The sequence below is a fragment of the Ambystoma mexicanum genome, chromosome 10 (assembly GCF_040938575.1).
Source record: "Ambystoma mexicanum isolate Mex_15411 chromosome 10, UKY_AmexF1_1, whole genome shotgun sequence".
Classification (NCBI taxonomy): Eukaryota; Metazoa; Chordata; class Amphibia; order Caudata; family Ambystomatidae; genus Ambystoma; species Ambystoma mexicanum.
Window position 1 is genome coordinate 505294058 of NC_090932.1, and position 26164 is coordinate 505320221.

The window sequence follows — 26164 nt, forward strand, 5'->3', positions numbered from 1 at the left end:
GCATAAATCTTGGATCATCCTCCAAGCCCCTCCCTTTGCTTTTTTGATCGGATAGATACAGGTGTTACATGGGGAGTTTGAGGGCACTATTATCCCCTGTGCTAGCAATGCATTTATTGTCTCTTTTATCCCTTCCTCAGCTTCGCGGGACAATGGGTATTGTTTCACTCGGGGCACAATTGCCCCTGGTTTGAGTTTTATTACCACTGGTGTCACTCCATGCAACAAGTCTACATCATGGGGGCCTGTTGTCCACAAATTGTTTGGCACCAGTCGCATGTCATCATCGAAAAAGGACGGTGGGGTTCCCACCACAGCCATCAGCTGGACGGGCACTTGTCTTGTTTGAATCAAAATGTCACAGGGCATTGCTATTTCCATTATTATCTCACCATCACTCTCCGCATCAGAAAAGAGATCCTCGTCAGATAAGTCTCGTAGGGCAATATCAGCATTGATGCACAGTACAGTGTGCCATTCACACCCGTCTATGTCCATCCCAATTACTGCAATCCTTTTCGCTGATACCTGTACAGCATGCAGGTCTAAGGATACCACTGACCCTGGCGCTATGTCTGGGCGTACTATTGGGCGGAAGATAAATTCTGCGGGTATTCTCCACTCTAACTTTTTTAGCTCGGGAACTACTTGGGCCAATGTTTTCAGACCTTCGATGAAGATTCTTTCATCCACTGGCATGCCGCGTATTTCTGGTGCTGTTGCCCGAGCATGTACCACCAGCATTACGCGTAATGGGCATATTCCTGGGGTTGAGCACACTATCCCTCTTTCTGTAAATGATATTGTCATGTTAAGCTTGCTAAGAAGGTCCCTTCCGAGCAGGTTTATTGGCGATTGTTCATAATACAGTAAGGGTGTCTTTACCGTTTTACCCCCCACTGTCACATCCAAATCTTCTGTGTAAGGGACTTCAACTACAGCCCCAGAGAACCCCTGCATCTCTAACTTTTGGTTAGATAACGGAAACCGGCCCTCACAGATACATGATTTCTTGGCTCCCGAATCTACCATAAATATGAACTGCTTGTCTCCTATCTGCGCCCCTACCAATGGTTCCGCCGCTGCATCGTAGGTGGTAGATAGAACAGGACACGCAAGCGTTCTCTGTGGGCTGTCCTATGCTGGTTGTCTCATTGTCCCCCCCTGGTTGAAGACACTTCCAGAAACTACTGACACACCACTATAGGGGGCTGGAGATGGTGCTCCATTGGCATTCGTTGCGAAAGGGTTGCCTGGGGTGTAGTGCATATCGTCGTTATTTTGTGGGTGATTCTGTGTTCTGTAATGATGCACTTGCCTTTGCTCTGGGTACGCCTGTTCTTGTTCCCTCTGTTGTCGCCCCATTGGAAGACTGTATGGGCTTCCCGGGTGAGGGTTACCATAGTGTTCCATCTCTTGAAATCCGTTGTTCGATCTATTCCTGCACTCTCTGGAAAAGTGGCCCCACCTCCCGCAGTTCCAACAACTTCCCTGCGCACCTCTGGGGCCTTGCCATCCATTTCCTCCGTTTCCCCCGTACCCTTGTCCACCCCCTCTGCGACCCCTGTACCCACCTCGTCCCCCTCGAGGGGCCCAATCTTGCCACTGCGGACCTCCCTTCTGCTCCTGCTCGTTCCACTGTAGCTGCCCCGCTCCTGCCCAATTCGTTGCCATCCTCCCCTGTATTGCTACCAGCCCCTCCTCCTCTTCTACTCCCTCTCTGCTGTGTGGGAGCGTGGCTACTGCTGCAGCGACCTTCACCAGTTTTGTTTGTACTAACTTTGCCTCGTCTGCCAATCTTTTTTGCGCTCCTTTTCCCTCTCCTTTATTCTTTTACAGTGGTGAACTATTATGCTCTGTATTTCTGGCCACCCTTTTGCTTCAATACCTGAAAATTTGTCAAGTGCCTTTTGTACCTCTTTAGGGAGCCCTCTCTTTATTATAAAGTAAAATAATGAGGTTGATTGATACCAGGGCGTGCCCGTTTCCGCCTCCACATCTCCTGGACCCGAAAAATGTAATCCATAGCATCTTCCCCATCATTCATCGTACATTGCATCACTGACTGCAAATCTGGGGTGTCTGGGAATGTCTCTCTTAATGCATCCCACACCCTTGCACGTACTGTGTTGAAAGAGGCACCATCATGGCGATCGCAGTCTAACATTACCCCCGGGAAGCCAGCCTTTACCCATACTCTGTCAGCCTGATCCCCGACTGCTGATACTAGCAGACTTTTCACATCACCTATTGCTAGAGGTCCCCGGCTGTGTGTTTTTCAAATGCATATATCCACTTGCTTGCTCCTCCTGATAGCGGTGGTAATAGCTTTAACAGATTGGCCTTATCCATCTTAGCCCAGGGTATGTAATTCAGTCTCCCTCCTCCCCTGTGTATTAGTGGAAGTTGTAACTTCCCCTTTGTCGTCTTATCTGTACTCACCTTCATTCTGTCCTTTCCTAGTGGCGCCATTTTCCCCAACCTATTCCTTAGTCGTCCTGTCCACTCTTCGTCCATGGTTCTCCCTGAACATGCGCCATCCACCCCCTCACTTCCTCCTCCCATTGCCATGCTTAATCTTTCACTTTCCTCTTAGTCCTCTTCTATATCACACAATAGCTTCTCTCTACCTCCTGTGGTCCTTATCTCATCATCAGTACGCTCCTCCCTCTCCTCCAGTTCAATTATTCGGGCTGGTTCTTCTTGTATCCTGAACAATATCTCCCCCTTCTTCCACCCTTCCTCAATGGTTTTATCATGACTCTGTGCTCTTGATGTCAGCTCTGACCTAGCAGCATTAGTCCCTGTCTGTTCACATATGCTTTTTATCCTTGAGAGCTCGTCTTTTGCTACAGAGAGCCTAGACTCTAGGTCTTCTGTTAGTTTCTCTATGTTCACTATTGGTGTACTTACCTGGTCGCGCTCTCTATGACTCTCATACGGTGGGGGTGCTGTTGGCCCTCGAGTCGTAGTGACTGTTGTTGGGGGTACATATGTTGGGTCACTGTATCCTTCTGCGGGCACTGGCATATTTAGTATTGGATACAACCTAGTTACCTCTACTGGTGACTCCCCTTCTGGCAACATCTTGTCGTCTTTTGGCATCAGCAATGGATTGTCAGTGGTAGATGGCAGATCAGTACCTAACTCCCTTTTTTTTGGGCGGGGGTACTTCTTCAAACAATCTCCATAGATCTAATATTTCTCTCCTATTATGTAACTGCTTCCCCTTGTATTTTAAACAAATGCATGTAGCTACCATGTCTAGGACACTCTTGTCAAACGATCCCCCTTCTGGCCATATTTGGGGTAACCCTTCCCCCTTTAGCTCTGTAATCCACTGATCGTGATATTTGTTGATACGCTCAGCGTACCCAGGCAGATTCTTACAAATATGGGCCAATGGTGTCTCTGCCCCCATGGTTTGTGGTTGCTCGATATATATGTACATATATATGTATATTACATGGCCACCGTAGTGGCCATGTAGTTATGGTTAAGTTGCTGTTTCCATAGGAAGAACACTTTTTGGGCGGCTTATAACTTCGCTCTCCCTGGACGGATCCTCACCAAACTTTGCAAAAAAAGTATATGGGTCACTCTGAATTATTTTGCAAAGTTTGGTGAGGATTTGTCCAGGGGGGGCAAAGTTATAGGGGGGGTCCCAAAACTTTTTTTTTCCCATAGACTGAATGGGAAAAAACTTTGCGCACGGCCACAGGCCAAACCGCTGGACGGATTTACACCAAATTTGCGGCAGGAGCGGGGGCTTGGTCCCGAAAGCGTGCTTTTGCAAATTTGATGTAAATCCGCCCAGTAGTTTTTTATAAAATGACCAAAACGAAAGGCAAAAAAATTAGTGATATCTGTGTTCGCTTCGCGGACGGACTTCCCTGTTCGCTGCTCGGACAGCACCCCGATTGGCCCATGGCCTTGCGTCAATTCCGCGGACATGTGACGTGTTCGCTGATTGGACGGCGAGGGGCGTGGAGCGCGTCAGATTTTCTGTGGCGCCCGCCATCTTGTATTCGCCGCCGATCGCGTACAGCGCGGTGAAACGTGGATAAAAAATTGTATTTAGTGCCGTGTGTTGGTGTGTAAGAGTGTTTGGGGAGGGTGGGGGAGTATGAGATAGGTTCAATGTTTTGTTTTTTTATGTGCTAGACGTTTTGTTGCGTTCGATTTGTCCGCGGAGAACACGGCTGTTCTGACATTTTGTAAATAAACTAAATGGTGGGGTGTTTAGAGGACGGAGTATGTGTCATTTTTGTTCGCAAGGGAGGTAAAAATGAGCTATGAACACTCGCGGTGTACTTAATTGTTCGTAAATACACAAACTGGGGTTGTCCTCAGGACGCTGTCCGTATTGTAGTCTGTCTAGTTGAATGTGTTCTAAGAACACTCGCGGTGTCCCGAAATAGTTGCAATTACACAAAATGGGGTGTTATGAGAACGTTGTTTGTATTGTTCGTTGTCAGGGTGAAAGTGTCCTAAGAGCACTCCTTTTGTCCGCTAATAGTACAATTTTCTATGGGCGTCAACCGACTTTTTGTCCACTAAAGAAACGATAAATCCGGCTGGTGTGCGCCGACATTATGTCATAATTCTATGACTGGCGCTATTGACCTGGCTGACTTGCTTTTGCGACACTAAATCATATCTCCCGCCCCTAAGCCTGATATTATCAAAGCATTCATATTCCCCGCCTCTCTCCGTGACGTTACAGGGTGCGTCATCAAACGCGCCCAGTTCTCTGCAGTCCTAAGTGACTTTACCCAGAACCCGGAAGACAACACATATTATGTCACAACACAGCGCGCCACAATTCGGAATATGAAACAGTGATTTAAAAGCAAACAGCAAGATTGTACATTTTGTAAAGTACATTTATTTGACATCAAATGTTTAGAGAATATTCAGCAATTTGCATTTGTCTTTGTTGTCGATCCGCAAAAGTTCATGTTGAGGCACGCGATGTTCCATTGCGGTACAGAGGGTGTTAGATCAGCTTACAACTCAGTGCGCCACAATTCGGAATATGAAACTGTGGTTTAAAAGTAAACAGCAGGATTGTACATTTGGTAAAGTACATTTATTTCACATGAAATGTTTAGTGAATATTCAGCGATTTGCTATTGTCTCTGCTGTCGATCAGCAAAAGTTTATTTTGAGCCACGCGTTGTTCCTTTGCGGTAGATAGGCTCTTGGTTTATGATAAAAGCAGTAAATGGTCGCTCTGATAATCCGAAGGTTGCTCCAACAACGAGCCATTAGACCACCCTATTGGTTGGTATGTTGTTTGTAGCCGCTAGTACTGCGTAAGGGCATATTGGTCCTTGGCGATTGTCCCATAAAATGGTGAGGGTCATGAAGTTGCATATTTGGACCTGCACCTGGCAGTTGAAGACCCCATCCGCTGGAGTCTGTAAATCGTGACATAGGCAAATGGGGCCACATACCCGTTTTAAAAAACATAAATTAGTCTCACCAGCCGATCTTCATTAAAAATCATCATTTTATTTATTAGGGCATGAAACTATTTGCTATCGAAGATAGTGCAACGGAGTATGTTAATAATAAAATAATAATATTTTCCCATTCATATAGCGCTTAGAACCGTGAGGTATCTAAGCTGTGCTTATTATTAACCACGGTGTGTGGTGCTCATTTATCGACCACGGAAGGATGAAAGGCTGAGTTTGGCCTTGCCGGGATTCGAACTTGCATTAGCAAGGTGTGCACGGATGTCAAAGCGAGCATTGTACTCGCTGTGCAACTTGGCAGGCTACAGTGAAGTGGCACAGCGAGTAGAGCGCTTGACCGCCTATAGACCGGTTAAATTATTTCTATTAACCCACTCTGTGTCGTCTGCCTTTTTCAGAGCCCTCTAAACGACAGGGGATCAATTCGGCGGTGATAGTGCACGGTAGAAAACATTATGCCACTTTCAACGAACAAGTTCAACTTGAGCGGTCTTTAATGCTACGCTATTGTAATTATATTTGGTATAAAATAATCTAAAGGGTTACTTACAGTACAATTGCAATTTCCATTGTCTACCAGTAGTGCAGTCCCAAAATACGACTCTGCGTGTGCGAAAGATCTTTCGCATAGTGATATAATATATAAAAGTGGTTTTGTTTCAGAAATTTCATCCTTATCTTCTCTTACGTTTTAGCAACACTCCTTCAAGAGAAGTCTTTCATCATAATCTCTGTCTGTCAAGGTCAAAACACAATACAACCTTATAGTCTGCTTCGTGAGCCTCTCCGGGGCCCGAGAAAAAAATGGAAGCAGCTGACCTTCACTGTGAACGAGCATAAATTCTTACTTTGCAACGTTCTGTGTAAAGCCATCTGTGAGAAGTTGGTTTTTGCACGCCATGTTTGTATATTGTTTGCGTGATATTAAAAAAAGTTTATTTAAGGGACGTTATGGTTCTAAGTACAGCTGAAAGACCCCTGAAAATCGCAAGTTATGGTGAGCTATGAAAAATAACTCGCGCCACCACCGTGCACTGCTAAGACTTACACCCAGGACATCAAAGATGACATCGCAAATGTCATTGATGAAATCACTGATGACATCACATGTGTATGTACTTTTCATGGAATTTGTGTACTAGGGATTTTTATTATAATGTTGCGAAAAAAGTGTCAAGGATATTGCAATAAATATCATACCGTTATTAGTGCTTTGAACGATGCATATATATTAATAGCATTGTATTATGGGATTCTATCTAGTATACTGAGCTACTAATGGTGAAACATAGCATTGTGTGCAGAGTACAATATGAAAGTATAATATTTGTAATGTTAATATGTTGAATAATGAAATGATAATTGTCCTGAAATGTTTGAAAATTCACAAAATGGGGGTGTTCTGAGGACGTTATTCGTATGTGTGATTGCTTAGCTGTATGCAATGAGGGAATGGCACAGAGAGTAAAGTGGACGCCGTCCGCGGACACCGCGGCTGTTCGTGGACAGGGCGTGCTACATCCGGGTTTTTCCAGGAAATCCAACATGGAAAGAAGACTGTACGGATCAGCCAATCAGATGTCGAGGTTGTGGATTTGTGTTGAAAGAGACTGTGTGTAGTGAAGATGGCAGAAGTGGAGAAAGTCAGGGAGTTGGTGCTCGGAGATATGTTTGTGCATGGTTTACAGCAGCATGCTCAATGCAGGCATGTTGCAAAGAACCAAAGAACTTTGATGTGAAAGGAGTGGAGGTGGTGTGGAGCACTGTGCCTGATTGCAATGCACAGGGAATTGTACAAGTTTGTGAGGATATGGCCACGATGAACAGTTCGCATATGGTAGTTTTGCACTATGGTGCTTTCCATTTGGGCAACGTCAGTGCCCCAACTTTGTTGGCTGATTTGGAATGCTTGGTTCAAGCCGTAATGAAGATCCTTCCAAATGCGAAAGTAATTTTTTCTGGATTACTACCTAGGGCAATATGGGACAATAGTTCAGTTTTTTGTCCTCAGCAAAACATTGCTAGGTGTGTCATCAACCGAGGAATGTGTGCCTTCATGCTTAGAGCTGGTATGTTCTTCCTTCTGTAATAATGAGAATATTGATGCCAGTAATGCTGTTAATTTTAAAGAAGATGGCATTTCTTTATCTTTTACGGGAAATGCCTTTCTATTTTGGAATGTAAGGGTTGCTTTGGAGAAGGTTATGTGAAGATTTTAGGAGTAAAGTAAGAAAAAAAAAAACAAGAAAAGAAATACAAAATAACAGGTGTTTGTCAAGCATCTGTAAACATTTTTTTTTAAAAAACAGCTCTTTTCAGAGCCAACTTCAAAGGGGAAATGGGGCACACTATTTAAATTTACATTCACCACGCTCAGATTTTCGATATGTCTGCGGACATGGCGGTAGTCCGCGGACATGAAAATCACTACGAGGGGGTTAGTATGTTCTATGTTACATGTATATGAAGTCAGGGATATTATGGTTAAGTTGTGCTACTAAAAACCTATGAAATTCAGTGAAAAAAACTTTGCTAAAGGGACGTTATGGTTAAGTTACGCTACTAAAAACCTATGAAATTAATTAAAAAAACGTTGTTAAAGGGACGTTATGGTTAAGTTGCGCTACTAAAAACCTATGAAATTCCGTGAAAAAACTTTGTTAAAGGGACGTTATGGTTCAAAATAAAACCGAAAAACCCCTGAAATTCAGCAGTTATGGTAACATAAGCAATCATAACTCACGCCACTGTGCACTGCTAACACTAACACCCAGGACATCAAAGATGACATCACATATGTCACTGATGACATCACTGATGACATCACATGTGCATTTACTTTTCATAAAAACTCTGTACAAGGGATTCTTATAATGCTGACCAAAAACTGTCAAGAATCATTGGGATAAATATCATGAGCTAGTTATTTCATAGGTTTTTAGTAGCGCAACTTAACCATAACGCCCCTTTAAGTTTTTTTTACTGAATATATATATATGTATGTATCACCAGATATATCTAAGTATTTTGTGTATCTCTGCGTGTGGGGACCTGCGTGTGTTTCCGCCCCCTGGGCGATATAAGAATGGCCGTGCACAGCCTCTATTCTGTATAATTTAGGGGGCACATGCAAAAGCAAACCAGCCTTCGTACACCACCAATATCTTCAGCACATTTATCCAAAGAAAACAGTCACTTTACTGCATTGCGCTCTTCCTCGTAAAATTTCTTCTGGTCACACTTACCATGACCACACCATATTTATGCACTTATGACCACTTTTACACATTCATCTTGACAAATATGTTCTGACACATGTGATGTGAACATAGAGACCCAGATTCGCCACTACCATGCAGCGCCTCATTGAATGTAAATATGTTTATAGTATTGCCCTATTGCCCTAATGTACATGTTATGTTCTACCCCTACTCACTGAATGTAAATATGTTTATAGTACTGCCTTTAATGTACATGTTCTACCCTCCTACTTGGCGTGATACGTCCAGCAATGTAACCCTAGCTGGACCTCACCACACGTATGTAACGAAGCTTTGCAACCCTCTTGCTGCCTCTGCGCCTGGCTACCTTCGGGTTAGGTGCGCATTACAAATAAATAAAATACAAATACAAATATAAATACTCTGTTCACAGCTCAATTTGTAATCCCTTTCCTCCCTTTCTAGCTGTCCCTTTCTTTCTTGATCTGATATGAATTCGTCTTTGTAGTTTTGATATAAACTCATCTTTTTACTTAGGTTATCTTTCTTTTCTTTTTTTTTGGTACTAACCCTGTTTTTTCCCCATTAACCCAGAGAGAAGAATAGAAAGAATAGCAGTCCCTAATGTCTTCCTTTACCAGACACCTTTATCTCATTTTCCACTTCTTCATATATTCCCAGTACTAGTCAAGATAGCACTATGCGGCGCCGCCTTCTACCCCCTCGCGGAGCTAGGTTTCCGTCTCTTTATCTCTTTTCACCTCTTGATCCTAATGGCCATATGCAAAGAAAAAGTAAAGAAAGCCTAGAGTGGTTCTTAGTAGTCCCAAAGTGTCCCCTTTCAAACAACCTCGTTCCCTGTCCTGTTTTCCTCCCCTGCTCCCTTTATGGTTGCTCGCACTTAATACTCACGTGCCCGTCTTGAACCGAGAGTCTCCGAACTGGGTCCGTCCAGGCAGTGTTGCCGTACGCTCAACGGTCAGCCCTGGCTCTGGAGAGCGGTACTCAAAGGGGATTTTTCAACCGGGATCCCGTACCCTCTCCCTGTTGAGTGTGCACTTCTGAGCGTACCGGTCGCCATTGGCGGGCAGCCTTCCGGAGCCGGCGCACCGTGCGTATCCCTTTTCGACCAGAGACTTTCGTGCCAAAGGGGACGGTAGGGATATATATATATATTAAGGGAAAATAATCACGCTTTCGGGGTCACCACTGAAGGCGAGCGTCCCCCGATAGCACGATCCTCCCCACAATGAGAGACAATAATGGACTCTCCCAAGATGGGAATAAGGCTAAGACAAAGTGCGGGTAAGCTTAATGGGAGTTTATATAAGTCAGAATAGTGCATGCAAAGGACTCTGCAAACTCCGAGAGCGCTCTGTCTGACAATAGCAGAGACAGGCGTATATATTTACAAAAATGCATCATAAGAACCTACACACTATAGGGGGCACAAGTTCATGGGGATTGGGTGGCGATGACTAACTATAGGTGCAGCTGTGATGTGGTTTGCCGTGGTTGGTGGACGTCACTGGTTACCCACGTGGGCCGGGCCGGGCAGGTCAGCTGGGCTCATCCGGGTGGTGTTGTTGTGCCAGCCGTGACCAGTGTCAGTGATGAACGTCTTTCTTGGCTTTCTGCCCTAAGGCCACGCACACCGCATTCATTCAATATTGCAATATTTTCGTCCCCAGTAAATCTCCCAATAGGTTATTCTACAGGTTAATGCAACACAGGAGGAATGCATCTAGAGTGGAGTCTTTTGGTGATACATCAATACATTGTTACCATCGTCCTGTTGACCGGGTATCATAGGTCGCGAGGTTGGGTCTCAGGGCAAGAGGCGAGCTGTCCAAGTTATCATGTCTCGTTAGAAGTCATTATGAATGTGTTCCTACAGTGTTGCTATAATATTGGTTGTCGTAATTTTACACGGGCCATTAACCTGGGGTGAACTGGTGGGTCGTGGAGCCTAAGAAAGGGCATCTTCGGGCCTGCGTTTATGGCCGGGGTTTACTGCTGGGTTGTAAATAAATCAGGTGGCTGGCCGCGGCCCTGGGCGCTGCGGGGGAACATGAATGCTTGAAGCGGCTCCAGCCGAATTGGGGGAGGTGAGGCAGAGCAGCACAGGCCTCTGCTTTCCGTCTGGCAGGCTTCAATGGGGAGGAAGGGGGAATGGCCTTGGATATGCCCACAATGGTATTTTCCTTGTGTGTTGCAGATTATGTGAAAGAGGCAGAAACATTCATATAATGTACAATACTCATTGATTCTTTTCAAAGCTTATGTTATCTATATTGTTAGTGCCTTTACATGGCCATTTCAAATGAGTTACCTATACCCACTTTGCAATTGATATCTATATGTTAAGTATTTAACAACCACAACATTTTGTTACATTTCTATACATACACAGTAAGCGAGGTAGTAGTAAGGTTGGTGGAGCACGCAGGAACAACTGGCCAATGAGACTGATGGCAGTGACACATGGTGAGCTTGGACATTCAAATACATTTTGTGCATTTTCGTGCACAATTTACATGAGCTTCCAATGTGGTTGCACTTGTCTTCCTTTGCACTCTAGCAGCATTAGTTCAGTTATGGCATAGGACCTTGGAGTGCATTCTGCTCGGTGAAACATATAACATGAAAACCCCGGGGCACTTTTACCATTTGCGCATAGCTACGGTGATGTGGGTACTTCACCCAGAATGCCATATAAACACACATTCTGCCATCTTCCTGGAGGTTACATGTTTTAATCAAAAAGGTCCTAAAGAGAAGAGTTTCATCACAGGCAGTTTGCATATTAGTATTTGGGGTCTCTACTTTTGTCGGGGGACCATTTTACAATTCTTTTCCACCCTGGCCCTGCTGGCCGGGTCATGCTGAGGGCAGTGATACACTGCGGAAGGTGAATGTTACAGTGTTTGCATCTAGCACTAGCTCATGTCCGTCTGTTCGTGGGAACGGGCTCTCAGTGGATCTGCCAGGGAGCTGCGGCCGCGGGGACAAGTGAGACTCTCCAAGGGTGGGGGCCACGCTGCGGTGCACAGGGCTCATGCCATTATGATTTCATAAAATGGTTTCCAGGGCCTAGCTTAATACAGCATGTTTGGTCAAATGACTTCAGCCAGTGGTCCAACCGCCACCTGGGCCCTGGTGGCAGGGGGAACCCCCGACGAGCCATGGACTTCACAAGGGGGAGAGGCTGCAGGGGAGGGGGGTCTCTTGGACCAATCCTCCCATACAAGAGCCCACAACTTGGTCACCACAAATGACAAAATAATGCTCAAGGTAGCCTCTCTGATGCACAAATGCCTCAATAATGCAGCCCCCCGCTACCTTGTCGACAGATTTAAGAGATACACCCCCAACTGATCTACCAGAACTGCGAACTACAATTTACTCACAGTCCCCAGATTCAAATGAACCAAAACTGTTGGTAACAGCTTCCAGGTGAAAGCAGCCCAACATTGAAACTCCTTACCACCTACCTTAAGGACACCTCAAACCTATCCCCACTTTAGGCGCAACTACATTCAGTGGATAAACGAAAATGACCGTTAACCTCACCCATGCTGGCCTGCCTTATGTACATTTTGTAAATTGCATTTTTATGCTTCTGCCTTGTTCTTGTATCTGTACTTACCCATGTTCATACCTGTAAATTACTATACAGCACTGTAACCAAGCTGAGAAAATCCTTGTTGCTACTGTGCCCTGATACCCTTGGGTGTGGTGCGCTCTACAAATGAATAAAACAAACAAAACAAACAAACAAACCAAGAACACTGACAGGTGCTTTTGTCGTCGTCTTTTTCTGTGTAACTAAGTACGCACTCTTGTAACAGCGCCACAATACCACACGGCCGCTTTGTGCGCTTTATAAATTCCAATAAAGAAATAAAAATAAATATATAATGATATGTAAACCAATCACCACAGTATGAACGCTTGTAAAATGATGGTCTGAGCCTGACTACCAGACCAAACCTTGGGTTGGAAATGTTCTCTTGACCAGAAATTGAACATCCAGAATTGCGTGCCCTGATAGAGTACATATAATAGTTGATTTAATTGCATTAGAATAACCTGAGACACTTTTGTGGGAAGGTCCCCAACAACAGGACACCCCAGCAAGACTGTCCCTTCTGTGCTTTGTTATGAGTGTTGAAAAAAGGCCAGGGCACTTTTCCCTCTATCTATATCTATTACACTTTTCTTGCATCTCTCCCTAGTTATGCAAGTCTTGAGGGTGCTACGTACTAAATGGTAAATGGTAAATACACCATCTCACTGGAAGATGTAAGAGAAAGGATAAAGTGACTCCATAAATGCATCTCAAACCCGGTGTATCTTACCATGCCTGGTTTGTACAACATAGAGGGACCATTGTCTACCTTTTGCTCTTACTTTCCTTTAGTTGTTGGACTCCTCTATTTAAAAACTCACCCAGAGAGCCCTGCAGAAAGAATCTATGTAGGTTTTCACAAAATAACTTGGAACTTCAAACCACCCATCAGCCCAACGATATTTACACAGTCCAGGCTGAAATGAGTGTATTCCTCTTTCCATTTCAAAAACGGTTCCATGTGTTAAAATTGCGGCAAAAATGGACGTGGACACAAAATATTGCGGCAAAAAGGCTGTGGTTTAGCCACCGCAATCCATGTAAGGGATACAGGGGACACCCCTGCACCCCTGGACCCATTATACCATTTAAGGGGAGCGGGGGGACACCACCGCAACCCCCGCTCCCTGTAAAATGGTGTAATGGGATGCTCCTTTAATGGTTCCTATCACAACATTTTTGCCGCCATTTTTTGTACAGGCGACATTTTTGCCGCAATTTTATCACTGCCTACCTCAGAAACTACCATTCCATAACTATTTACTCCAATGTAAATGTATAAAGAAAAAGACACAAAAAGAAAAGTGTTGCAATAGTATAGGGTGGATAAAAGGCATATCTGCAAAAAACAAGTTTGCACATGCAGTCACTGATTAATAGAAACCTCATTACCTTTGAAGCATAGGCATCCAGTTTCGCAAACGTTTGCAGATCCATTTCCAAAGATTTCAAACTTGATCGATCCCATGGATAAACTAGGCACAAACAATAAACAAAATCAAAAAGTCTCTACATCGCCTACATGAAGATGTGCAACGCTGCAACACAAGAAGAGAACGCCTGAAGTTAATGGTTTAGAGGAGACCCATGTGTTCTTGATTAGGTAAGCCAGCGAGACCTGGTTGGCCGTTTTAACTGCAGATTAAGAGGTTCCTAGTGAGTGCAGTGACAGCCAAACCATCGACAACCATACCATTGACAAAAAAATCATCTAAAAAAAAATCATGTAATGCATTTCTTTACATTTTTTTTATGGGGGGTTCCCCCAACCCCACTTTTTAAACCATTAAAACACATTTTTACTAAACTAAACCCTTTACCATTGAAAAAAGTGCATTCAATGTTTTTTTTTGATGCATTTTTTTTCAATGGTATGGTGTGTCGATGCTTTGTATTCGATGCAATGACCGGATACCGATTAAGACCCATAGTTTCAAACAGAGGTTAATTGTATGGTAAATAATGCTCATTGTGCAATAGACACCTGCAATTCATGAGGGTAGCTAGATTATGTGGTGCATATAAAATGAATTGCCAATAAGTGAATTATATTGTTGTCAGTTGTTTTAGAAAGAATGTATGCACATTATTGGAGCCTATCTTGTTCAATCCACATACATAGAAAAGCAAAATGATTGACTATCATTTTGCACTCTGTTTGGATCAAGTGTTCTGTCTGATTTTTCATTTTGTTTAGTTCATATTTTTATGAATAGGATTTCACCCCACTTGTGCCCCTTCCACATTGCTTCATTGGGGTGCCACTCCTATGGTAAGTAGCAGCTCTGCGCTCTCAGCAGGTCCTGATAGTCTATTTTCCATCGCCTTCAATGGACATGATCAAAAGACTTGCAGCTCCCTCTTCTGTTATCCTGCATGGTTTACCACCTGCTCTAATGGAGATAGTAAAGAGACTAGCAATCGCTTGTACTGTTAGTCTGTTTTTCATCTCATTTGATGGATATGGTAGTCATAAAAGCAGAAAGGCTTTATGTATTGCTTTGATTATGTAAAAATAAACATCATTACTCTAATTATCATTACTTCACACTAGTCCTTAGTTATGTTATGTTATGCAATGTAATGTTATTTAATTTCATATTTTGTTATGTTATTTTATTGGAATTTTTAACACACAACGCTGTCTTTTTCATGGAGTAAAGCAACTTTCTTGCAGCCGAAAGGGAAAATGAGTAATGGGGGGGGGGAGGGGTGGGGGGGTTGTTGAGGGAGAAGAGGGAAAAGACAAGATGTTGTGCTTCGCTGTTGGTGGGAGTAGAACCAGGAGCAAATGGTCTATGTGAGTTTGCTTTATAGGTAGATTTTTATGAGTGCATCAAAGGAGCATTGTTTCCAGATTGGAGGCCTCAGCTGTTTGACTTGTCAGGTGTCATGTGGTTTAGGCCAGATAATGAGGTTTGCAAGTTGGTTCTAGAGGCCTCATATTTTGGAATGCTTAGGCCCAGGGAGAAGGTTTTGTCTAGCCATTTGTGTTAGATGGTAGATCAGCATGTGGTAAGTGAGCGTGGTTGAGCAGGAGGTTGTTAGTGGGTTTCGTAAGGATACCTAGGTATCAAAAACACAGCCTGCACAACATCGCACAATATAAAGCATTGAAAAGAGTGTTTTTAGGGATGCAGATATGTAAACACAACAGCATACAATATAGATAATAAACCAGTATGATTAACTATGGATGCCTACTAGATGCAACACTGTATGTAAAAATAATGTACTAGATGTGAACATAATAGAGCGCAATATAGATCAATGCACTTTCAGAGGGATACCTAGGTGTGAAAACAAACTCAATACAATATGAACAAATTCAATTAGTAATTTCAGGTATACCTAGATTTGAGGTACATCAGAGACACATTGAAGAATAATGTAATGCACTTTCAAGGGATATGATGTGATATGATAAGTCATTTATAACGTGCCTGTACACAAGTGTTTCTAGGCGTGACAAGTCAAGGAAGGGAAAACAGAAGGAGGACAAAACAACAATGATCTTACTAGGCCTGTGTCATTCAGATCGCCCAAATGCGGGGGGAGGGAGGGGAGTAGTGCCGGGGATAGGGGGAGTGCAAAGGAACGTGTAAGTGCTGCCAGGAAGTGGCTCATAAGTGCAAGGAGTCAGGGGACTCTAGGGTTGCATATACAGTCCCTAATTGAGAGGGGGCTCAGAGGCAGTGCAAGGGCAACTGGTCATGTAGGAGCCTGGTACCGTAGGTTCAGTGGGTGGCCAAGTAACCAGCTAGTGCAGCAGACAGGGGCTTCAGCAAGGGAGAGAGTAAGCAGAAGCAAAAAGGGAGGTCTTGAGTTGCTTCCGGAACCTTAGGTGGTCCTGCTCAAGTTTGAGAGAGGCAGGGAGGCTGTTCCACAAGGAGGCCCCAGCCAAAGAAAAGAGGTCTACCTCCCACTCTCTGCCTGGAGAAATGTCTGACCCTCAGAGAGTTGGAGATGAATGAGTGGAGGGCTCGAGAAGGAAGATGCTTGGGAAGAGAAAGTTGGATGTAGTGTGGTCCCTGGCCCCAGAAAGCCTTGTGGATGATGCAGAGGGTGAACTTGATCCTTGCAGCCACAGGGAGCCAGTGGAGAGATTTCAGGGCTGGAGAGATACAATCCCTGGGCTTGAGGCCAAGGGCAAGTCTCGCAGTCCTGTTTTGGATTAGTTGTAGAGGGCGAAGAGTAAAGGCAGGCAGATTTAGAAAGAGGCTGTTGTAGTAGTCCAGCCTAGAGAGAACTAGGGCTCTGGACACAGTGAGCTTCTGGGGGAAAGTGATAAAAGGAATAATACCTCTGAGGAGGTGCAGCTGATAGTGTGACTTCTTAGAGACGTCAGAGATGTGAGGAGAGAAGGTGAGGGTGGAGTCAAAGATGACTTCAAGGTTCTTAGCCTCGCAGGAAGGTGCATGTAGAAGGCCCAAGGGGGGGCGGCCAGAGTGAGAGAGGGAAGGCGGGAGCAGGTATTCCAATGAGGTTGATCTCAGTCTTACTGGCATTAAGGCAGCGATCGCTGGAGGCACACCATTCATGAATTGCGAATAGACAGTCAGGTACGAGAGAAGGAGCAGAAGAGGCTGAGGGGAGCCTGAAGGAGGGCTGGGTGATATCCACATAACACTGAAAGTTAGAACAGAAAGTAGAGATGCAGTGGCCCAGAGTTGCCAGATAGTGATTAAAGAGCCAGGGAGAGAGTCTATACCCCTGGGAAACACCACATCTAGAGAGAGGGAGTTAGAAGAGAAGAAGGATCCACGTTGGATTTGGGAGGGTTGATCTGAGAGAAAGGAGGTCAACCAGGCTAGGGCCTGACCAGAGATACCCAAGTTGTCCCAGAGACAATTGAGCAGGATGGCATGATTGACCAATGTCAAAAGAAGAGGATAGATCAAGGAGAATAAGGACAGAAGGAAGGTTAGAGTCAAGATTAGAGAGCAAGTCTTCACAGGTGTTCAGGAGAGCGGTTTCCATGCTTCTGGCTGCTCTGAAGCCAGACAGGTGGTCATGGAGACAACCAACAGATTCAGTATGTAGAATAAACTGGGAGATGGCTAGCTTTTCCAGGATTTTGCCCAGGAAAGGAGTGATGGAGATTGGGTGGTAGTTTGCCCAAGTGGAAGGATCGGCAGAGGGCTTCTTAACAAGGTGGTTCACAAGGGAGGTAAGGGAAGGTTCCAGTTGCAAAAGTGATTGCAGAAATCAGCCAAGGCTGGAGCAAGGGTGTTGATGTGATCCTTAATTCTTGTGGTGGAGCAGGGAAGCACCTGCTTTGATGAGACTTTCATAGATCAGACTTGCTTAGAAACATTATCAGAAGTGAACAGGGAGAAGGAGGAAAAGGAAGAGAAGGTATGGCTGGAAAGGGTCCTGGAGTAGTAGAGAGAGAGGAGCAAGAGAGAATGGACAGGATGTCCTGAGTTTTAGTGGTGAAATGAGATGCCAAAGCTGTGCAAAGGACCTGGAAGTGGAGGTGGGGACTGCCACAGGATTGGCCAGCTCCTTGCAGATTTTGAAATGTTCGGCCAACTTGTTAGAGGCCACAGAGATGCAGGCTTTGAAGTAGGCTCTCTTCTTAGAAACGAAAGAGAGTCTGTATTGCCTTTGTAGCAGGCGGCAGGCCAGTTTATCAGAGGATGAGCCTGATGCCCTCCACTTCCTCTCAACCACCCTACACTTGCGCTTAAGGGTGGTGACGTTTGAATAATTCCAAGAAATGCACTTGGAAGGAGGCTACAAATGGATCCTCATGACAGGGGCAAGAACATCCAGGGTATTAGAGATTGCGAGATGAATGTTCGAAAGGGCTGGGTCTGAGTGTGAGTCAGCCCAAGGTGTGGGATGAGGAGAGAAAGTAGCAGCGAAAGCCTCCACTGACACACGCTTCATGGGCCGGATGACTGAGAAGGTGGGTGGCAGTGCTGGGGTCAGCTTAACCTGAGGGGCAGAGAGCGACCAGTGAGAGGAGGGAAGAAAGTGGTCAGTCCAAGAGAGGAGTGGTGAGAGGGTTTGAGAGGGGGAGGTCTGAAGAGATCAGAACATCCAAGGTGTGCCCTGCAGAGTGAGTCGGGCCAGGGGGGAAATAGAGAGAGAGAGTCGAAGAGGTTGTGAAAGAGGCCAGAGGAGGGGCTAGAAGCATCAAAGTGGATGTTGAGGTCTCTGAGGAGTAGAAGTTGAGAGGTAGAGGCAAGGAGGGAAGAGGAGAGGTCAGCCCACTCAGAGAGGAAGATGGTGACCTGGCCACTCGGCCTGTATAAGATGGCGACAGTGAGAGAGAGGCCAGGAGAGATAGGGAGCCTGCAAACCAGCCATTCAAAGGAGGAGTAGGCCTGTGCAGAAATGACAGAAGCAGGGATCCACTCCGGGAAGATCAGGGCTATTCTCCCTCCAGAAAGATTGGTTCTGGGTTCATAGAGGATCTTGTAGGCATCAGAAAGGAGAGTGTTAAAACTCGTGACAAAGCTGGCCGTCAACCAAGTCTCTGTGAGACCGAGTACATCCAGATCAAGCTCTTTGAAGAGATGGCAGATGTCTGAGGAGTGTTTGACAGCAGAGAGAGAGTTAAGAGTAGCCAAGTGGAGCAGATTGCCACTTTTGCAAGACTTCAGTGGAGGGGTACAGGCATGACATATGCCCTGGCGAAGTGTTAGAGAATGGGCAGAGGGAGAAGGAGTTGTCTAAGTATTCAGAGAGGAAGAAGTGGGTGCCGGAGAGGTGGTGGAGGAAGGAGAAGGTAGAGCGGCCAGAGATGCAGTGAAGGGTGCCAGAGAGGGGGCAGCAGAGAAGCAGAGGAGGGTGCCAGAGATGTGGCGGAGGAGGAATGTAGTGGAGGAGCCAGAGAGGGGTAGGTAGGAGTGGCAGGAGAAGGAAGGAAGTTGATAAGATGCGTGAAGCATTTATCAAAAAGGAGGAGATTGGCCTGAGGGCCCTGGACCAAGATGGTGCCATTTAAGTAGACATTAATGATGGTCTTGGAGGAGTGGAAGGGGGCCAGGAGGGTTTATGGTCATTGCATCAAATTCCTTGCATTGACATGCATTTGCATCAAATGTTTTCCATCTACGAAATTTGCATCAAATGCATTATTATTTTCTTTCTTTTTTTTGTTTTGGGGGGAGGTCCCCAACCCCTGTTTTTTACCCTTTATAATGCACCTAATCAAAAATTAACCCTTTACCCCCCTCACAAATATGCATTCGAGGGACATTTTTTAGATGGACACATTTATATGGAATGGCATTAGATGCAATGGCATTAGATGCAATGATCAGATACCAGCCAGGAGGGCCTCCCGCTGGGTGCCACCATTAATGGGAGAGGAGGAAAAAGGAGAGAGAACAGAGACCACATGTGGGGTCCATAATCCTGGAGAGGGTACGACAAAGAGGATGAAGGTCTGTCTGGAGGAAGCACTGGTGTAGGTATCAGTGATAGGGAGGCCTGGGTTGGAGACCAGGATGTCCCTTTTAGCTTCTTCCTACCAGACTTAGTGAGATGGATAGGATAGTCGATAGAATAGCAGTTAGGGGAGACAGAGGGCAAGAGAGAGTAAGAATTGTGGGGCAGCCCAGGCAGGAGGGGGAGGGGGGCCACACGCCACAGGGGAAACCGGAGGGAGGCACAAGAGGGGTCACGCACAAAGAAGGGGCAACAAGTAAGTACACCACAGAACAAGAACAAGAACATTGGAACCTAGGAGGGCCCTAGAGGACTGAGTGGAGAAAACAGTGCAACAAATGTACACTACAATAGTACTCAAGGGCATGCAAATGCAAGTTCAGTAGAGAAAATGCAAAACTGGCAGTCCTAGGGCACCTATAGGGGCACAAGAGAAATGCACATGATGAGCATGAATTCAGTACAATGGTCACCCTACAAAACAAAATGCACAAACACTAGTAATCCAAGGAGACCTGGACGTAAGAGGGAAAAACAAGCAATTCAATAGATTGACAACACAATAGTCTCATACGATAGGGTGTGGAATGGAATACAGAGACACAAGCAGGGAAAATACACTGATCGAGGCTCGGGGGAGCCCAAAGAGGAAGGAGAGGAAGGAAGAAGGCCTGGGTTGCGTGAGGAGCAGCGCTGAGAAGGATGTGCAAAGCCAGGGGACCGGTGACAAGTTACGTGGGGAGCAACACAGTGAGGGATGTGCTAGGCCAGTTGCGTGGGCAAGTTGTGTGGGGAGCAACGGTGGAAGGATGCGCTAGGCCGGGGGAGCGGGGACACGTAACGCGGGGAGCAATGCAGAGAAGGACACACTAGGCCAGTTTTGTGGGCAAGTTGCGTGGGGAGCAACGCAAGAAGGATGCGCTAGGCCGAGGGAGAAGGGACAGGTTGCGTGGGGATACAAGTGGCATGAACACAGGGGACCTGGGGCCTAAGTTGTGAAGGGAACTGAGTCCAAGGATAAGTCCTGCAGTCCTATCCTGGATTAGTTGAAGTTGATTAGTTGAAGCGAGCAAAGCGAGCAAAGGGAAGAAAGAGGAAGGTTGAGGAAGAGGCTATTGCAATAGTCAAGCCTAGAGAGAACTAGGGCTCTGGAGACATTGAGCTTCTGGGAGAAGGTGAGGAAAGGTAGAATGCCCCTGAGGAGAAGAAGCTGAACATTTGACTTCTTGGCAAGGTCTGTGGTATGTGGAGAGAAGGAGAGAGAGGGGTCAAAGATGATTCCAAGATGTTTGCCTCACAAGTGGGTGAGGCGAGGGGACCCAAGGAGTCTGGCCTGAGAGTGGGGGGAAACTAGTAGCAGGCAACCCAATGAGAAGGATTTCTGTCTTAATGGCATTAAGACAGAGATCATTGGCAGAACACCATGCCTGAATAGCAGTCAGGTATAAGGCAGGAAGAGGAGGAGGTAGGGGAAGGCAGCCAGAAAGAAAGCTGTGTGTCATCTGTATAACACTGGAAATGAGGGGAATAGGTGGAGATCAGGTGGCCCAGAGAGGCCATGTAGATGTTGAAGAGCCATGATGATAGGATAGATCCCTGAGGGATGCCAACAGGGAGAGTGAGGTGGAGGGGAGAAAAGAACCCATTTGGACTTGGGAGGGTCTGTTAGAGAGGAAACCTAGATGTGATGCAAAATTGTGTGCATAATACAGAGATAATGGAATACTTACATTAATTGAGGGAGGTACCCTATTGCCCAAGCATAAAATGAAAAAAATGTAAACACATTATGCTAAGCACCTCCAACTCCTTCGAAGAGGGAGATAAAAGAAAATCTCTCAAAATCTCTCCAACAGTTCCCCATGTGCATCTAGCAAAGCACACAGGATCAAAGGTGAAACTACTCCTTTGTTTCAGTCCATTAATTCAAAACCAACTGCACTAACAGCAGACTGTGAGCAGACACAAAACATCTCTTAAGAGAGCACCACAGAATGGTTTGTCCTGGTCCTGCGCGATTATGCAAAGGGGAACAAACCCACACCGAAGTATCACCCCTGAAACTGCTGATAAATGACTCATTGGGATGTCTCCCCTTTATGTCACTCAAACAAGGCCTGGAAAATACACATCCAGAACAATCTACGGATATTCCTAACCAAAGAAATAACGTTAAGTCTGTAAACCGAAGGCCACTGGAAATGAACAAAATGGCGGGATTTCTGGGAATCTGCTGTAGGTAGAGCATGGATTAGTCCCTGAAAGCCTGTACTCATACACAAGTCATGACTTCCGATCAAATTATAAAGAAGGAAGCATTATGCCGAAGAAGTTCAGTTGCTAATAAACCTTAACGGCACCCCGTAAGACTCCTAGTTAAGGAATTCAAAATAAAGCAACACAGAGAAAGGTATGATAGAGTTTGGAGCAAATTCCATTCCTTAGAAGGTAGTTTCTAGTTTCTCGAGTCAGCTCTAGATACAATACCTGCTGAGATAAGAAGAAGAGTTCATCACCTTATGAGATTGAAGAAAAACCCAGAGGCTTGCTTGTTGAGCGCAGACACTATGTGCTAGAGCCTGACCCACAAACAGGTTTACGACAAAAGAATCAGCTCATCCAGGCAATCCAGGTGTCACTGTTTCAGATATACCACAGGCGCATACTCTGAAATCCGAGGGTCGCCTCTCACTTCGGAAGTGCAAGGAATCAGGAGTAAGACTCAGGCTCAGGAGCATTGTGGTGATTGCTATACACTTCTATTAAAGTCAAAAGAGGGTTGGAGAAAGACCTATCTTGCCCTATTGCTATGAGGGGTTTCCCTGCCTCAACAAAACTAAAGGATGTCAATGTCAGAATGTCTTAAAGTAAAGAGTTCTCTATCCTGTGTCCAGAATCCTAACTTGACCCTTACATGTTAAACTCAAAAGTAAGTGAAAAGGGATATAGGGGGTCATTACAAGAGTTTGCAGGTAGCCATGCCGCTATTAGCGGCATGGCTACCCACTTACCGGGTACCGGGTCTGAGTTCCTTGAATGAGGAATTACCATACGATTCCGACCTTGGAGGGCCCAGTAATTTCTCATTAGAGGAACCCGGACCCAGTACATCCCCATTCCCATTCGAGCCCCCATAGGGCTCAATGGGAATGGGGAGTGTGCTAACAACGGGCCCGTTAATAACGGGCCCGTTGTTAGCAGCCTGGTCTGCCCGCGGGACCCTCTAATGACGCCTGATTTTACCAGGCAGCCTTAGCGGGTCCCGCGAGCAGAACTCGTAATGAGGCGGTAAGGGGTTGACGGCTCCGGCACCTCTACCGGTGCCGTTAACCCCTTACCGCCTCACTCGTAATGACCCCCATAGTCTCTCAACTGGCCATTGTAGGTTTTTCAATAGTTACAACAAAAAGTTCCAAAAGTGCAAAAAGTAATGAATAATCAAAGTTCCACAATTCTCACGCCGGATGGGGGTCCCCTGAGGTTCTCAGGTTCTTTGCAGTTCACAATCTCAGTTCTCAAGAGGGGCTTCCCTTCCCCTGAGTTCCTCAGACACCTTGCAGTTCACAGTGCTTAACTGGGTATGGTTCTTTGCATGCTACCTCTATTTTCCACAATGTGCAACTTTCCAGCCCAGGGAATATGGTTCCCATAACCTGGATTTCACACACTTAAGAGGTTGCCTTTACTTCCACAATTTCTCCATTTACCTTCACAATTTCACAGTTTATTCAACTTTCCAGTCTGGGGTGTATGGTTCCCTTCCGCTGCATTTCATACCATTGGGTGCGGGTCCCAGATTCGCAATCAATTCACCTGTTATACTTTCCTGCCAGGACTTTCTAACTTTCTTCTCCCAATTGTGGGTGTGGGTCCCAGACTTGCAAAACAGATTGCCTGGTATACTCCCCTGCCAGGACTTTCACAGTGTTCACTTATATTTTGATGCGGGTCTCAGACTCACAATCAGGTTGCCTGGTATACTTTTCTGCCGGGACTTTCTCAACATGTAACAGTTTGACTGTTTCAGACACTGGGTCTTTGACCCTCTTTCATCCGCTTCAATTTATAATGTATTCGGCATCCCAGCTCCCCTCCTCAGGTCGGCACCATCAGTTTTCCTGTCTCTCATCAAAGTGTGGTATATGCCGCAAAGCGCCCCGGTATCCCAATTCCACTCTCTAGAGTCACCAGTTCCACATGGCTGCTTCAGCGTTCTCCACGGTCTGCGGTTCCTCCAGCGTGGTGCTTCCTCCTTCTGAAGTTGGCCCATCCACTTTCCAGTACCCACTAGCTTTCTCTCCACAGCTTCTCCCGCTGCTGGCCTCTGTGTGGCATACCTCTGACCTGACATGATGTCGCCAACTGGAGCTCTCCTGCTCCCTGGTGCAGCTAGTTTCTTCCTCGCTTCCCGACCCGAGCAGTAGTGGATCTCCATCTTCCTCTCTGTTCAGGGTTTTTAAATGTCCCTGAGCCTTTCGGATCCATCCAACAACTAGAGCACATCCCTGGTTCTGTGGCTTCAGCGCTCAGCATTACTCTTGTGCTCTTTCTCGTCCCCGTCCTTTTACTAAAGGTATAGGAAAGAGACTTACTGTCAGTGCAAATTGGATAGTCTGGTTTTACTTTACAATAGACCATACAGGATTAGGAATTACAGGGGTTGATGTCATATCCTGAATGCAACGGGGGATACCATGTTCCTGCAAGTGAGTCTCCTTCCCTCCCATGAGGGTTATCTCCCCCAAATGGTCATCCCTCAGGCAGCCACCCCCAGGGTCAGTATCAGGTAGCCGCTGCATTTCCCTGGCCATTTGGGGAGAGAGTTTCCCCGGAATGGGAGAGATGAAAACACTAGATTCATCACAGAAGTCAGAGTAGCGAGGGAATCCCAATTGAAAATCCTAATCAAACTACTAATAATAATAATTTGGCATTTATATAGCGCTATGAACCCTCAGGTATCTGAGCACTGCTTATTATTACCCACTGTGTGTGGTGCTCATTTATCAACCTCGGAAGGATGAAAGGCTGAGTTTGGCCCACGCCGGTATTCGAACCTGCGTTAGCAGGATCTGCACGAATGTCAAAGCGAGCGCTCTACTCGCTATGCCACTTGACCGGCTCACAAAGGCTTTTTTTTCACATGTAAAATATAAACTTATTTGTAAAACTGAGGATAATGATCATAGCAGAAACCTGCTGGCATACCTTTGGGACATTCCATCGATTGAATTTTATTCACAGCACAAGCTCTAGAAAACATGTTGACTTCTGGTAATAATTTATATATGTGAAATGTGGATCTTAAAGAAGTGGTCAATTTTATTTATGTGTTTATCTATGTATTTATCAGAATGTATTTTCAGTGCTGGCAATACCCAAAGGGTCTCAGGGTGCCTTACAAGGTTCAAAGGTTGAAAATAGCGAGGTGAAACAGAAGTTACAAATGTTTTCAGGATTGGCTACAAAGATTAGGCTAGTTTTGGCATGGGAGATGGAGGAGTGGGGCTATGTGTTGGGAAACAGGTATGTTTTGAGGCTGTTTCTGAAAGTGGTGATGGAGGGTGCAGTGCAGAAGTGAAGGGGTAGGCTATTTCATGCCTTGGGTGCCCATTGGGTAAATGCTTGTTTTTGTGTGCATGCTAATTTACATAGTGGAATGTGTGGGAAATGCTGGTTTGCTTGCCTTGTGTTTTGCGTGGGTGATGTGTTAGAGTTTGGCATGAAGGTAAGATGGGGTTTGTGGTGGATGGCTTTGAAAACAATCCAGCCCTTTGATTGAAAGCAATTTTTTGAGGTAATGGAAGCTTGTGGCGATGGGCGAGAGCTGGGGCGATGTGTGAATGTTTGAGTAGGTGGATGATGAGTCTGGCTGCTGTATTTTTTGAAAGGCTTGTAGAGGGGTCAGGGTGCTGATTGGAGGTCAATGAGGAGAGCATTACCGCAGCCCAGAACTAGTGCTTAGACCATAGTGTGAACAGGAGGAAGCATGTGTTCAATCGTATGGTATGTAGGAGGTGTAAATTGTAGATTGCATGTTTTGGTGAGAGCAGCTATGTAATGTGTGAAGGAAAAATTGGGGTTGATGGTGAGGCTAAGGTATTTAACAGGTATGTAGAGGGATATGTGTGTGTTGTCCTTGGCAAGTTCTTTCATCCAGTGGGAAATTGGGGTTTGTGTCTGCAGGGCAGATGAGGAGGAATTATCTTTTGGAAGGGTTGAACTTGAGGAGGTGGGTGGTCATCCAGGTGGTGATGGTGGAGAGACAGCCCTTGAGGTTGTGGAGTTGTGAGAGGGTTCATTATATTTGTGTGTCATCTGCGTATTGGTGGAAATGGACTTGTGTTTGCTATGGTCTGTCAGAGTAATACAACATATAAGTTGAAGAGGAGTGGAGAAAGGCATGAGCCTTGAAAGGCCACATA

At 45.6% G+C, this 26164-nt stretch overlaps 1 protein-coding gene across 1 annotated transcript in view; it reads right to left on the minus strand.

The window, feature by feature from the left end:
* LOC138493192 (kyphoscoliosis peptidase-like) overlaps positions 1-26164 on the minus strand; it is a 540186-nt gene that overhangs the window by 417837 nt on the left and 96185 nt on the right. Inside the window, exon 2 of the mRNA XM_069620355.1 lies at positions 13728-13810. Coding sequence (XP_069476456.1) covers positions 13728-13810 — 83 coding nt within the window. The remainder of the gene's footprint in view (positions 1-13727; positions 13811-26164) is intronic.